The sequence below is a fragment of the Osmerus eperlanus genome, chromosome 5, assembly GCF_963692335.1.
Source record: "Osmerus eperlanus chromosome 5, fOsmEpe2.1, whole genome shotgun sequence".
Lineage (NCBI taxonomy): Eukaryota > Metazoa > Chordata > Actinopteri > Osmeriformes > Osmeridae > Osmerus > Osmerus eperlanus.
Window position 1 is genome coordinate 22275606 of NC_085022.1, and position 15853 is coordinate 22291458.

Below are 15853 nucleotides of genomic sequence, written 5' to 3' on the forward strand. Positions count from 1 at the left end.
GGGGAAAACATAATTATGTCCAAATATTTGATGAATCCCTGCAATGCAAGACTAACTCTTGAAGAAATAGAGTAGAAACAGTATATCTAATCCAAATGACAAACTTGTTCTTTTTCAAGACAAGCTTACTTGTAAAGAATGATTTGCCAACACTCTTGCTCTCTGTTTTGTTATCTCCAGCCACTGTTGTGACTGCAAATGTGTATTTCACTCCAGGGATCAGGTTTGCTACTGTGAAATCTGTTTGAGTAGTTGTTTCATTCATAGATGTACTGCCATCATTCCACTCTACTCTATAGAAGGACCAGTTTCCCACTGGTTCAGCCCAGTTCAGGACCACAGAGGAAGTTGTGATGTTAAAGACAGTGAAGTTCCTGATGATGTCAGGCTCTGTGTGCAAGACAGGGGTAGTTTGAGGGGAAAACATAATTATGTCCAAATATTTGATGAATCCCTGCAATGCAAGACTAACTCTTGAAGAAATAGAGTAGAAACAGTATATCTAATCCAAATGACAAACTTGTTCTTTTTCAAGACAAGCTTACTTGTAAAGAATGATTTGCCAACACTCTTGCTCTCTGTTTTGTTATCTCCAGCCACTGTTGTGACTGCAAATGTGTATTTCACTCCAGGGATCAGGTTTGCTACTGTGAAATCTGTTTGAGTAGTTGTTCCATTCATAGATTTCATAGATGTACTGCCATCCTTCCACTCTACTCTATAGAAGGACCAGTTTCCCACTGGTTCAGCCCAGTTCAGGACCACAGAGGAAGTTGTGATGTTAAAGACAGTGAAGTTCCTGATGATGTCAGGCTCTGTGTGCAAGACAGGGGTAGTTTGGGGGGAAAACATAATTATGTCCAAATATTTGATGAATCCCTGCAATGCAAGACTAACTCTTGAAGAAATAGAGTAGAAACAGTATATCTAATCCAAATGACAAACTTGTTCTTTTTCAAGACAAGCTTACTTGTAAAGAATGATTTGCCAACACTCTTGCTCTCTGTTTTGTTATCTCCAGCCACTGTTGTGACTGCAAATGTGTATTTCACTCCAGGGATCAGGTTTGCTACTGTGAAATCTGTTTGAGTAGTTGTTTCATTCATAGATGTACTGCCATCATTCCACTCTACTCTATAGAAGGACCAGTTTCCCACTGGTTCAGCCCAGTTCAGGACCACAGAGGAAGTTGTGATGTTAAAGACAGTGAAGTTCCTGATGATGTCAGGCTCTGTGTGCAAGACAGGGGTAGTTTGAGGGGAAAACATAATTATGTCCAAATATTTGATGAATCCCTGCAATGCAAGACTAACTCTTGAAGAAATAGAGTAGAAACAGTATATCTAATCCAAATGACAAACTTGTTCTTTTTCAAGACAAGCTTACTTGTAAAGAATGATTTGCCAACACTCTTGCTCTCTGTTTTGTTATCTCCAGCCACTGTTGTGACTGCAAATGTGTATTTCACTCCAGGGATCAGGTTTGCTACTGTGAAATCTGTTTGAGTAGTTGTTCCATTCATAGATTTCATAGATGTACTGCCATCCTTCCACTCTACTCTATAGAAGGACCAGTTTCCCACTGGTTCATCCCAGTTCAGGACCACAGAGGAAGTTGTGACGTTAAAGACAGTGAAGTTCCTGATGATGTCAGGCTCTGTGTGCAAGAGAGGGGCAGTTTGGGGCCAATTCATTACATTTACATTTTAGTCATTTAGCAGACGCTCTTATCCAGAGCGACTTACAGTAAGTACAGGGACATTCCCCCGAGGCAAGTAGGGTGAAGTGCCTTGCCCACATCGTCATTTGTCACGGCCGGGAATCGAACTGACAACCTTCAGATTACTAGCCCGCTACCCTAACCGCTCAGCCACCTGACTCCCCAATTCAGAATGTTAAGTCTTATTATTGTCATCAGAGTAGGGAGTACTTTAAGATCAACAGTTTGTGTAATGAAAACCCAAGAATTTAGGCTATAGGTGGCATATAGATACTAACACATTCTGTAGTAACACTTTGGTAACATTGGAAGATCATCCAAAAAGTAAGTAGGGTGTCCCCTTGTTTATGAATATTCTAGCTGTGTACAGTATGTTATATAGATGTTTAATTAATAATCAACCCTTACCCCAGACTACACTAATGTGTACCCATGAATAATAGGAGTAAAAAAACAACGACACTGTAGCTCGCTGCACTGTTTGCAGCAGTGATTTCTCAATTGCCCATGGTGGGTTAAATGACAGTAAAAGACAGTTAAAACGGTTAAGACGGTAAAAGATGTTGAGGTGAGTTTAATAGATGTCATTCGCCCTTTAGCATAGCTAACGTTATTTTAACTAGCTGCTATAAGGAGCTACTGTATTGATGTCTAGGTGATGAGGCCAAACTCCCTGTACACATGCGTAAAGTAGTTGCTTAATAAAAAAATACTCCATGAGTAGAATAATACAGTAATATAATATCGTATAGTTGCTTACTTGTATACACCGTCACATTGGTGTCCTGTCCTGCAGTTTGGTTATCCTCAGCCACAACAAAAGCTATGACTGTGAATGTGTAACCCACTCCAGGTGTCAGGTTTGTAACATTAAAACTTCTTTTTGTAGTAATTGCATTCGTGGTTTCAATTCCATTATTCCACTCTACTATATAGAAGGAACTGTTTCCCGCTGGCTCAGTCCAGTTCAGAAACACAGTTGAGGGTGTGATGTCAGAGGCCGAGAGGTTCTTGATGGGAGCTGTGCGTGCAAGAGAGGTGAGTAGGGTGAAGAGTGACAATGAGTGAAAATACATCTCAATCCCAATACTATTTTGATTTAAGTCTACCACATTGTTTAACTTCACAATGTTTTAGGCTTCATCTTTTACTTTAACCTGAGGCATCACAACTAAAACAACACCATACCACACACAGTGTAACAGTTAGGACTCATAACAGTTAGGGCTCAGGACAGTTCAGTTAGGACTCAGGACAGTTAGGACTCAGGACAGTTAGGACTCAGGACAGTTAGGGCTCACGACAGTTAGGGCTCATAACAGTTAGGGCTCAGGACAGTTAGGGCTCAGGACAGTTAGGGCTCAGGACAGTTAGGGCTCAGGACAGTTAGGGCTCACAACAGTTAGGGCTCAGGACAGTTAGGGCTCAGGACAGTTAGGGCTCACGACAGTTAGGGCTCAGGACAGTTAGGGCTCAGGACAGTTAGGGCTCACAACAGTTAGGGCTCAGGACAGTTAGGGCTCAGGACAGTTAGGGCTCAGGACAGTTAGGGCTCACGACAGTTAGGGCTCAGGACAGTTAGGGCTCACGACAGTTAGGGCTCAGGACAGTTAGGGCTCAGGACAGTTAGGGCTCAGGACAGTTAGGGCTCATGACAGTTAGGGCTCACGACAGTTAGGGCTCAGGACAGTTAGGGCTCAGGACAGTTAGGGCTCACGACAGTTAGGGCTCAGGACAGTTAGGGCTCAGGACAGTTAGGGCTCAGGACAGTTAGGGCTCATGACAGTTAGGGCTCACGACAGTTAGGGCTCAGGACAGTTAGGGCTCAGGACAGTTAGGGCTCATGACAGTTAGGGCTCACGACAGTTAGGGCTCAGGACAGTTAGGGCTCAGGACAGTTAGGGCTCACGACAGTTAGGGCTCAGGACAGTTAGGGCTCACGACAGTTAGGGCTCAGGACAGTTAGGGCTCAGGACAGTTAGGGCTCAGGACAGTTAGGGCTCAGGACAGTTAGGGCTCACAACAGTTAGGGCTCATGACAGTTAGGGCTCAGGACAGTTAGGGCTCACAACAGTTAGGGCTCAGGACAGTTAGGGCTCAGGACAGTTAGGGCTCAGGACAGTTAGGGCTCAGGACAGTTAGGGCTCAGGACAGTTAGGGCTCAGGACAGTTAGGGCTCACAACAGTTAGGGCTCAGGACAGTTAGGGCTCAGGATGTCTAAAGGGAGGACACCTACTTGTTGTAAAGTTTCCACAGCAGGTTTCCTCTGTACATGTGACATTCAAGACGTATGTTGTTCCGGGAGTGAAGATAGATTTGGTGTCATTCCCCATGTAGATGGTACAGTTGCTTAATGGGAAGCTGATGGAGGTGGTTGTCACAATTATGGTCCCCTCTTTAAAGGTGCAGGTTTTGCCACCTTCAAATAAAAATATATATAAATGGGTTGATAGGAAATGGCTGTGTATCATGTAAACAACATAACAACATTTACTTTCGTTGCAAGGAAATAGTGTTTACTTACAGTCGGGTTGTGCCTGCTGACCCTGAGAGAACGAGAGGGAGAAGAGGAACAGAGGGTTAGAAATGCTGCCTCTAGGTGGCAGCACTGCCTCTAGGTGACAGCACTGCCTCTAGGTGACAGCACTGCCTCTAGGTGACAGCACTGCCTCTAGGTGACAGCACTGCCTCTAGGTGACAGCACTGCCTCTAGGTGGCAGCATTTACTCAGGTCATGTGTTTCTCATCTGTAAAGGCACAAGGTTGCCATACCACATAAACCAGTCTGTCGATTGTCCTTAATATCGAATCAAATTAGACAAAACATGTGTTTGACTTTACAGAGGTGCCCGTGAGCTGTCAGTGAATCAGTGCTATCTGACCCTTCTGCCTGCCTGTTGGAAGAAACAGACATGACAGTGTGATTAGAGATCAGCACTCGAGGGCCGCTATGCTCCAGAGTGAGAGTGATCCTCTTCCACCCAATCTCCCGTCCCATCAGATGGCCGCTCAAGCCAGGTGGATCCGTTTTACAGTTGGACCATTTCCAATTGTATTGTCATTTGGAACTCTTTTAAGGTTCTCTTCATTGCTTTATAAGATGATTTGTTGGTATTTTTCCCAGAACCTCAGCGTAGAAGGTCTGCTGAAATGGTCAGCATGACCCCTGAATTCCTCTTGACCCATGCCCCAAAGTCTTTCTGATAGGCTTTGTGGAATGCCTTTTGGACCTGACCACTCATGTCCTTGGTCCTAGCATGGCTGTCCTTGATACACATTATACAGCAGGAATTCAATCATGTGAATGATTAATGGAACATAATACTGATCTACACATTATTAACATAAGCACATCATGATTTCTCCCCCAGTTTCAGTCAAAGTATGGTGTGGTTTCCCCTGCCAAAATATTGTGAAACACACACATACTGTCTACAAGTGATGGTGGTTCACACAATGACACAGTAAGCAATGAATCCACTTATTTATATATGTCTACTTCTCAATAAACATGTTCACATACGTGCATCAACAGACATTCCAGACTTATTTAAGAATGGACAGTTTCCTTGTTCCGTGTAGACAACCACACTGCTCTCAGCCGCCCTTAATGATTAGCCAGTCAAAACCAAACAGGCCACGTCCCAAAAACAGCAGTTAGTTGACATATTAAGGTCCAGTGTGTTTACCAGCTGGCTAAACATTAAACCCACATCATCACAGGTCCTTTGTTGGGCAGCCTCTGCTCTCTCCCAGACATCAGGCCCACTAAAGAGGACATTCATTACCTCCACTTAACTTTCTGCAACGTGACAAAGTAGCAAGCACAGCATGGACAGTCAGGCAGGTCTCATTCTGTGTAGAGTGAGAACAGATGAGCTGGCAGAGTGGCAGAGGCCCACCCTGACTCTGTCCCCAGTTGAGGCACAACTTCAGAACCAGTCAACCACCTGGTACCATGCCACACCCTGACTCTGTAGGCCCCGGGGCCCTGGGGGGAGACAGGAAGTGGTCCATTCTTGCCCTCCTGTTGCCACTTCCCCATGCCAGTCCCTGGTGGCCGTTCCACCCTCCTCACCCCTCTCAGACACTATTTATAAAAGCCCTGCCCTTCCTTGATCCCCCCCCCCCCCCAGTTGTTTTCATCCTGAGTCTAGGGGTGTAGAATATGTTGGGCTCATCAGAAACACAGACAGCAAGGAAAACTGTTCCTGTGTTAACTGGATCAGCTGACTGATTGGTTTCTAAAATAACTGAGAAAGACTTAGACAGAGAGATGTGATGGACAGAGAGAAAGACTTAGACAGAGAGATGTGATGGACAGAGAGAAAGGCTTAGACAGAGAGATGTGATGGACAGAGAGAAAGGCTTAGACAGAGAGATGTGATGGACAGGGAGAAAGACTTAGACAGAGAGATGTGATGGACAGGGAGAAAGACTTAGACAGAGAGATGTGATGGACAGAGAGAAAGGCTTAGACAGAGAGATGTGATGGACAGAGAGAAAGACTTAGACAGAGAGATGTGATGGACAGGGAGAAAGACTTAGACAGAGAGATGTGATGGACAGAGAGAAAGGCTTAGACAGAGAGATGTGATGGACAGAGAGAAAGACTTAGACAGAGAGATGTGATGGACAGGGAGAAAGACTTAGACAGAGAGATGTGATGGACAGAGAGAAAGGCTTAGACAGAGAGATGTGATGGACAGAGAGAAAGGCTTAGACAGAGAGATGTGATGGACAGAGAGAAAGACTTAGACAGAGAGATGTGATGGACAGAGAGAAAGACTTAGACAGAGAGATGTGATGGACAGAGAGAAAGACTTAGACAGAGAGATGTGATGGACAGAGAGAAAGGCTTAGACAGAGAGATGTGATGGACAGAGAGAAAGACTTAGACAGAGAGATGTGATGGACAGGGAGAAAGACTTAGACAGAGAGATGTGATGGACAGAGAGAAAGACTTAGACAGAGAGATGTGATGGACAGGGAGAAAGGCTTAGACAGAGAGATGTGATGGACAGGGAGAAAGGCTTAGACAGAGAGATGTGATGGACAGGGAGAAAGGCTTAGACAGAGAGATGTGATGGACAGGGAAAAAGGCTTAGACAGAGAGATGTGATGGACGGAGTGATAATATTAACAAAAATGTGAAACAGCAGGAAATCCATAGCGATTCCCTTTCTTCCTTCAAGCAAAAGAGGAAGTCAGTTGCAACCACTTCATGTCATTCTGTCATTCTAGTGTTTTGACATTATGTTTGGGAACCAAGTCTGGCTTGACAAACTCTGGCTTGACAAACTCTGGCTTGACAAACTCAGTGAGTTTGCAGTGTCTAGCCCTCAGCTGGGAGGAGGAGGAAATAACTGTTCAGGTCTTTGAGTAAACATGACATCACCCCTGAGAAGGGACTTGCCTCTCATTCCTAACAGTCTACCCACTCTGCTGGGTGTCTGATAGCATTGGAGTTCCTTCCTTCATCATAACAGCTCTCGTTGAAACAATACAGTCATCTGGCCAGAGTCGTTTATTCAAGATTCAGCCCGTTCAAACCAGGTCCTAATAATCTGATAAGCAAGAAACCAAACAGAGAAAAGGTTTGACATTGTAGAGCCTTTAGTCTTCTTGTTTACTCATTGTCCTAAGATCATTATGTTCTAAGATCATTCTGTCCTGCAAAGGAACAGGGTGAGATGTCATTCCTACTGTATTATCAGACTCAAATCAAAGCAGAGCTGGACAGTTCGGAGTAGGATTCATAGATAACACAAGTTCTTTGCCAACACAGCAGTCAATAAGGAAGTTATCTATCCTCAGCCAACCACAATAAGTATTGAAGTGTGTGTGTGTGTGTGCATTAGTGTGTGTGTATCCTTTATCTTCAGTGCAACTTTGCTGCGTCTTTAGGTGAACAAGCAGAATAAAATTCAATTCACGTACAATGTAAAAGAGTGAAAAGTTAGGAAATGAAAATCAGAGGAAAAGAGTTGAAAGAAGTGGAACAGACGGAGAAGAGAGAGATGGAGGGTATCCCCATGAGATAGAGAGATGGAGGGTACCCCCATGAGAGAGAGATGGAGGGTAACCTCCATGAGAGAGAGATGGAGGGTACCCCCATGAGAGAGAGATGGAGGGTAACCTCCATGAGAGAGAGATGGAGGGTACCCCATGAGAGAGAGATGGAGGGTACCCCCATGAGAGAGAGATGGAGGGTACCCCCATGAGAGAGAGATGGAGGGTACCCCCATGAGAGAGAGATGGAGGGTACCCCCATGAGAGAGAGATGGAGGGTAACCTCCATGAGTAAAGCTCGGTCTCAGGGTTCTACAGCGTAAATTGAACTTTCTACATGGGAAGGGGGAGTTGGAAGTTACAAACGTGTAAACAGACCAGGCAAGCTTTTAGCCGCTACTTCTAAAAAACATTTTGCATATCATACAAGTTCACAGGTTCTCAGTTGTTGAACTAGATGAAGAGTAAGCATTTATTCTTTGCTTTGTGTGCAACCTTTTACACTTGGGCCAACACTTTTCTAGCAAGGACACCCAGTGTAACATCATGGCTGATGTGTGAAAATTGGCACAATTTCTGTTTTTTTGGTTACACTGTGGCTGACAACCTCACTCTGGAGAAAGTAGACAAGTAACAACTCTTCCCTTCTTGGATGTTTGTGTCTGGACAGTACTGAACGTTGTGGAGTGCTCCCTGTAACCTAGAAGGGCCCCTTTAGTGACCTAGCCATTGTTGTTTGAACTGAAACAACATCCAGTTTTTTTTCCTCAAACCCACCCAGTCACACCCTGATAACTGCACAGGAAAACACCGGCACAACCTTCCAGATAGCCCTTAATCCGCAATTTGTGCCTCCAGAACATAAAGGGTTGAATAAAGGAAGAGAAATGAGAACACAATAGGAGCAGGTTAATCATGTGTGGGTTTCGTAACACCATTGTTAACGTGTGGGAAGAACTCAGTGTACTTCCACCTGTAAGTTCCTCTGTCTGGATGTTTCCCATGTGTAGAGGTGCCAGGCTATACGTGATCGGTATATCGGGAAGTTTCTAAAGAAATTACTGTCCAGAATGAAACATGAGAAGGTCCGAGGCAGACAGCAGCAGGACATGGAGAGAGACTGAGCTACACAAGAAGGATCCGCAAGTTGTGAAGAAGAAGTTGTCTATGTGAGAGCAGGTTCCCGCTCTCCATTAAAACATCCATCTATTAAAACATCCATCTATTAAAACATCCATCTATTAAAATATCCATATATTAAAATATCCATCGATTAAAATATCCATCTACCCAACATAACATTCTCCAACCCATCCATCCTATCATACACCCATCCATCCATCCATCCACCCTCACACACCACACACACACACACACACCACACACATACATACATACATACATACATACATACATACATACATACATACATACGTACATACATACATACATAAGCAGCCCACTGGTAAGACAACATAAACTGGTATCATTAAAACCTCAATTACAAACCAGGAAGTGAAAATGTGAATAAATGTTCATTCTTAATTGGCAGCAGAATGCATCTGTCTTGAAATAGAAGGCCCTATCATTCAGAGCAACATTCATCCTGATGCCATTCTGTCTGTTTCATTTTACTTCCTTGTCAGTTCAGAATGGTAAAAGAGCTTTGATAATGTTAACCACAGAAGCTATGCAATCGAGCTCTCCAGAATTCTGCTTTAATTTACGTGCAGGTGGAAAAGGCGATTTATGGGGTCAACATGTGTTCTACTATTAGATTTGTATAGTGGGTCTAGACTGTTACCTTGTAAAGGATTAGTGATAACATAATATATAAAAAGGCCCTTTTTAATAGAGGTGTTAATCTGAGGGCACAAAGCACAATCTGTTTATTGGGAGCGATTTCCATAAGATTTGCCTCGTACATTTCCTGGAGTAATATGTAGCCAGGCGATGTGATGTGGGACCTTCTCTAGGTTGGCTTTAATCAGTAGGGCTGAAGTTAATAAGTTAGTAAGTCTTTATTTATATAGGGTTAGGGTTACAATTTTGTAAGTCATTTATATACAGACTTACAGTTAGTAAGTCTGTATATAAAGGAAGTTATCATTAAATAGTCAATGAAAAGTCTGAGATCTCAGTGCTGATTAGACAGATGTGAAGAGTGTGTGTGTGTGTCTGGGCCTGTGTGTGTGTGTGTATACCTGGGCCTGTGTGTGTATACCTGGGCCTGTGTGTGTGTCTGGGCCTGTGTGTGTGTGTATACCTGGGCCTGTGTGTGTGTGTGTGTGTCTGGGCCTGTGTGTGTGTGTGTCTGGGCCTGTGTGTGTGTGTATACCTGGGCCTGCGTGTGTGTGTCTGGGCCTGTGTGTGTGTGTGTGTCTGGGCCTGTGTGTGTGTGTGTGTCTGGGCCTGTGTGTGTGTGTGTGTGTCTGGGCCTGTGTGTGTGTGTGTGTCTGGGCCTGTGTGTGTGTGTGTGTCTGGGCCTGTGTGTGTGTGTCTGGGCCTGTGTGTGTGTGTGTGTGTCTGGGCCTGTGTGTGTGTGTATACCTGGGCCTGTGTGTGTGTGTCTGGGCCTGTGTGTGTGTGTGTCTGGGCCTGTGTGTGTGTGTGTTGGGATACGTTTTCCCATCCTGCCTCTCATGCCAGAGTATCCAACATGCTATCACCAGCCTGATCGGGGACTATGGAAATTATGGGATGGCATTTATAGTCCCGCCTGCAGGGTTGTGGCCAATCAGAGTAGAGAAACCCGCCGCTGTATGAAGATGCAATCTTATCGTTACCACGGCTACTTCCTACTCACCCTGTCCAGCAGACAGGCTGTGATGTTCTACTGGAGTCTGCCGTGACGCCCCAAGGTTGACGAATGAGGAAATACTACTGTGTCTACTGTGAATCTATCATATTTTGGTCTCCCTTTAAGCCTGTTCATTGCTAGAAGGATTCATATGTATAAATATATATCTCTATATTTTACTACTATGTTTATTGTCTGCACCAACATCACCAAAGCAAATTCCTTGTATGTGAAAACTACTACTTGGCTTAAAACCGTTTTCTGATTTGATCAGTGATGGAACGTCTCTAGCTCAGAGGACGTCTTCCTTCGTCTAACTTCATGAAACCTTTAAACTCCAAACCTCAAAGCAGGTTTGGAAATCCACCCTAACATTACATCCCACTACAGTGCAAACATTCCTTCACAAAAGCACACAAATCTGATACGCACGCACTCGCACATACACACCCGCACTCGCACACACACACCCGCACTCGCACACACACACCCGCACTCGCACACACACACCCGCACTCGCACACACACACACCCGCACTCGCACACACACACCCGCACTCGCACAGCCTGTCCAGCCAGTTTCCTCGTCTTTAAAGGAAAGCTCTCGCATTGACCTTTTCAACACAGCTTTTCCTGTCTATGGAATGGACGAGACAGAGGGGGATTGAGAGAAGAGAGGGAGGGAGGGAGGGAGTGAAAGAGAGGGAGGGAGGGAGGGAGGGAGAGGGAGGGAGGGAGAGAAAGAGAGGGAGGGAGGGAGAGAAAGAGAGGGAGGGAGAGAAAGAGAAGGAGGGAGAGAGAGAAAGAGAGGGAGGGAGGGAGAGAAAGAGAGGGAGGGAGGGAGAGAAAGAGCGAGCGGCAGAGAGAGAAGAGCGAGAGAGTAAGAGAGATTTGGTTTGAATGCAGTATCTCTGAGGCTATGTTGGGCACAATAATCAATGTGCTGACAAACAGCTCTTTGAGGCAGTAAGAGGAGCTGATCATCTGGCTCTCTGTGTGAGGTATCTAGAACGTGCAGTCACACTGAGTTCTGTTCAAAGGCAACATGTTTGGGGATGTTCACTTAGAAATGTCTTGATTCCATTTTGGGGGGGCTTGGGGATAGCCACATTCCACAAAGGAACACTTGATTTGGACGTTTGTGAGATGGCCAGTAAAGGCTGAAGATGGACATAGAGCGAGGGCTGTGTTTCCTAACCGACGCAGACTCTCTTCTCCCTCGTGGGTTGTGTTGTGTATTGTTACGTGGGCTGAATGGTCAACACTGACACTCTAAATCAAGTCATTTCCTCCTAAGTTATATACTTCTAATGATAAACTAGCTCTCTGTCCACAAGGGATTTTGTGTTCTTTTTATTAAAAACAGGAGTATCACATAATAAAACAGTTTGAACTTAAAAGTTCTGCAGAAGGACGGGCAGTAAAAAGACATGATAGAAGTTCTGTTTCCTTGTTCCAGATGGATTCACTTGATAGCAAATGTCACCATTCTACGCATATCTTTAATGAAGAGTCTACGGGGGAAGAAGGGGCACACAACTCATGCGCACATGCACCTAGGAACACCGGCCCATGCAAAACAAGGTACTTTTGCCTATAATTGCCGATCGTACTGCACAGCTGAGCGTAGACCTAGCTACCTCACTGCGAGGTCACTGCCACTGGGCCACCTCAGTTCCGTGTCCATTTTATACAAATCACATACAAAGCTGTGTATTACGTGGCTATCTGCCACACTGAGTTTGTATTGAAATGGGATCACGGGTGTTACATTTCATTAATAAGTTATCGTGTTAAAGGCTCACATTTTCCATCCTTTACAGGCCCTTTATTGAAGTGTTGGCACAGCATCCAGTTACTCACTGTCATTGTTACAAAAGAAAAAACCTTTGAGGTGATTTAATTACATCCCCTTTTCGATGTAAAGTTCTCTTCTGCTTTAGAAAATATGCCGTGCACTCAATATTCAAATATATTTAAATCTCGGCTAATACAAAATGCTAATTTGTTCTCAGGAAAGCAGAAGGAAGTTGTTATTTTTTTCAAAACGCATGTTACTGTCACGGCCACAGCCGTGCCTCCCTGTTGTTTTGGGTTTTCCCTGCCCTATTGTCTCACCTGTGTCTCGTTCAGTGGTTTGTCTCGTTAGTTTCTTTGTGTCCACCTGTGTCTTGTTTGGTTCTGTGTATTTAGGTTCCTGTTTTGTGTCCAGTCTTTGTCTTGTCATTACCCTTGTTACGTGAGTACCCTGTCTGTTTTTCCGTTTCTTGAGAATAAACCATTTGTTTTGTTGCAATGTCTGCGTACTCCGGCATTTGAATCCTACCCCACCTTTTGCCATGACAGTTACATTTATCTGTTACGATAAACCAAAAATACATTTCCAAATACATCTAAGGGGAGGACTGGGCTGTGTACAATTACAGTTTCGACCTTACACAACTGTACAGTATGTTGGACAAAACTAGAATCATACAGGTCTGAGACAGTACACCAAAAGTTCCAGGATGATTTGGAATAATTTTCCAATTAGCAAGTCACAATGCTTTTCTCTCAATTGCAAACCTCTACACGGTGGAACAGCGATCAACCATAGAGACGATACAATATAAAGGACCCAACGTGAAAGTGTCTCCAACACATGTGCAGTGGTTACTCAGTAGTGTGTGTAGTGTTCCACACCTGACACTTCCTATGTAGCTGCTTTAGGACCTCTTGTGAACGTCCTGGTTCTGTCTCACTGACTTGTGGAGGCTCATAGGAGAGGTACTACTACATTTGACAAAGACCTCGTGAGATAGATAGAGAGAGAGAGAGGGGTTGAAGAGACGGTTAGAGATAGAGGGTAGACACTCAACTGATAGAGTACAACAGAAGATTAAGGGATCCACAAACATGATACATGAACTAGGGATGGAGGGAAAGACAGAGTAAACAAGAAACGGAGAGGGAGTGCGGGAGAGGAAGAAAACAGGAAAGAGGTGATGTAAACCACTTTAAAGTGTCCCGCCCCCGGTCGCTCGCCCCTGCTCACTCGCCCTCAGCTCTGAGCTGCAGAACAAGTCCTCTTCATCACCCCCCTACATCATCATCTTGTATGTTTTGAATTCCCGCAAAGACTGCGGCCTGTGTTCAGAAGAGTTTTATTACTTTTATTATTATTTTTATTGATTTTATGTAAAGCACCTTGAGCTGCAATTCTTGTTTGAAATGTGCTATATAAATACAGTCTTTATTATTAATATTATTATCATCATTGCTATCATCACCAAATCTGTGGTGGCATACCCTGCCCCCCCCCCCCCCCCTCACACACACACACACACACACACACACACACACACACACACACACACATGCAATTGGGTCCTGAGAGCTATTGTTAGGTCCTTGATCTCAACCCTACAGTGATGTTAATCTCCAAGCCCTCTTGGTCCCACAGAGACCAGCCTAGAACCAACAAGGAAGTGTTATTACTAAAGGGTGGGATCGTAACACTTGATGTCTCGAAGCACAATTCTCTCTGGAAAGGGGAAGCAGGGCTACAGAAGAATGTAACTATGAAAATTCATGCACAACACATATTTTCAAACTTTGCATTAAAAACTCCCCACATCAGTGGACGCACTGTAGAACTCAACATGTGTTTCTGTCACGCACTGACAGCGTCTGAAACCACAGCAAGCTCATGTTTGCATTTGTATACTGTACACCACGATCTGTGCTGAGAATGGATGACTGACACTGACATGGTTATTGTGGTGTGAATTTTTTCTTATTAAATTAGGAAGGTAAAAAGACACAGCCTTTTTGTTCCTCGTGTTATGAAACACATTATATCTCATTTTTATCTGTGCATTTACAACTATCAAGAACTCTTTCTATAGATAAATATATTCATGACATTAGTGCATTATCTAGTAATTCATTTAGATGATAGATACATCTGAGGGTTCAAATAACAAACACGGAAGTCCATGAGGGGTTCATAGTGGTCGTAGCAGGACCTTTCCTGACTGTTTCACGTTAGGTGTTACTCCTAAAGCTTACAATGGTGAGTCCTGTAACATCTGAACCAGCAGAGACTAGAGACATGCTTTGCTCCTCTACAACACTGTAACATCTGAATCAGCAGCATCTATCATTTAGGTCAGCTATGATCTGAGCTTGTAGATTAGTCAATTTCTGGAGTAGGCTATTTTCAATGACAAAAAGACCATTATTGGACAACATTTGCATCACTAATGCCGTTCAAAGTAACTTTTGTCTGTGAAATAGCCTATAGGCTACCATTGCCAAGCCACTCAAGACAAAGGTCAGGGTATTGATTACTTGCTGACATAAATTGAAATTGGATGACCTACAAAAGACCACATTCACTTCTAAAGACAAACCCTGTATAGTTTCAGTATTTACTTCAACTCAACCAATATCGAAGTTTCGCCAACTCACTCTCACTTTACAATTACACCGGCCGAGGACAGTTACCTGGTGCGACAGGTGTGTTTATGCGGACAGTCTATGCATCCTAGACCATGATTATTTGAAAATGATCCAGAAGTAATATTATTTGAACACACTGGGATTACTTAAAATGTTCAAAAGAAACATGAATCAATTACCTTAAAAATGACACAGACGACCAGAAACGTCCTCAGAGCTTCATGGCACGGCAGTCGAATCATGATGACGAACAGTTGGGAAAACACACACGCGCTGCTAAGCGGTGAGTTCTCACATTCCCAAACTTTGTTTCAACTTGAAAAATCAAACCCTTCTATTTTCTAGTCGTTTTGCTATGAACTCAGCTGTTGTCGTGGACAAGCGGACTGTCCCCAAGAACACTTGATAAGAAACGCGTACTAAATGAGGAAAGTTTTTTTGTCCCCTTTGACAGGGGTGGAGCAGTGTGTGATCGCGTCACTCTCAATAGACAGTTCGGTGGGGCATGACCGTACAGTACAGTATAAACAAAACGATCGTAACCTATGCCACTCCTATCATCACTTCATTGCAGATTATAGGCAGCGAAGTCGCCAGGCCGCCACTTCAAATTTGTACTTTCCCCTGATTCCTCTCCTCTGCGGGGAGGAAGTTGGTCATTGAAAAATGTAAAAGCCATCCCACATTCTTGCCATAACTTCGCAAGACAGGGTGAAGGAGTGGTCCATAGAGTCCGTTTATATTCACAAATTAGACTGATGCAAACTGAGTTTTAATACTGTATTTTCCATGGAAACCATTGTGTTTACAGGCTCACTCTTAAACACATCTTTTTTCTGTACTTCAATTCTCAACCCCAACTCAGTCAAAAATGTAAG

The 15853-nt window shown here is 44.0% G+C and overlaps 1 protein-coding gene across 1 annotated transcript in view; it reads right to left on the bottom strand.

Moving 5' to 3' along the window:
* Window positions 1-15593, bottom strand: part of ptprjb.1 (protein tyrosine phosphatase receptor type Jb, tandem duplicate 1) — a 31697-nt gene extending 16104 nt beyond the window's left edge. The window contains exons 1-4 of the mRNA XM_062462716.1: window positions 15155-15593; window positions 4245-4266; window positions 3957-4139; window positions 2480-2740 (exon numbers count right to left, since the gene is read on the bottom strand). Coding sequence (XP_062318700.1) covers window positions 2480-2740; window positions 3957-4139; window positions 4245-4266; window positions 15155-15217 — 529 coding nt within the window. The 5' untranslated portion in view covers window positions 15218-15593. The remainder of the gene's footprint in view (window positions 1-2479; window positions 2741-3956; window positions 4140-4244; window positions 4267-15154) is intronic.
* Window positions 15594-15853: the final 260 nt, after the last annotated feature.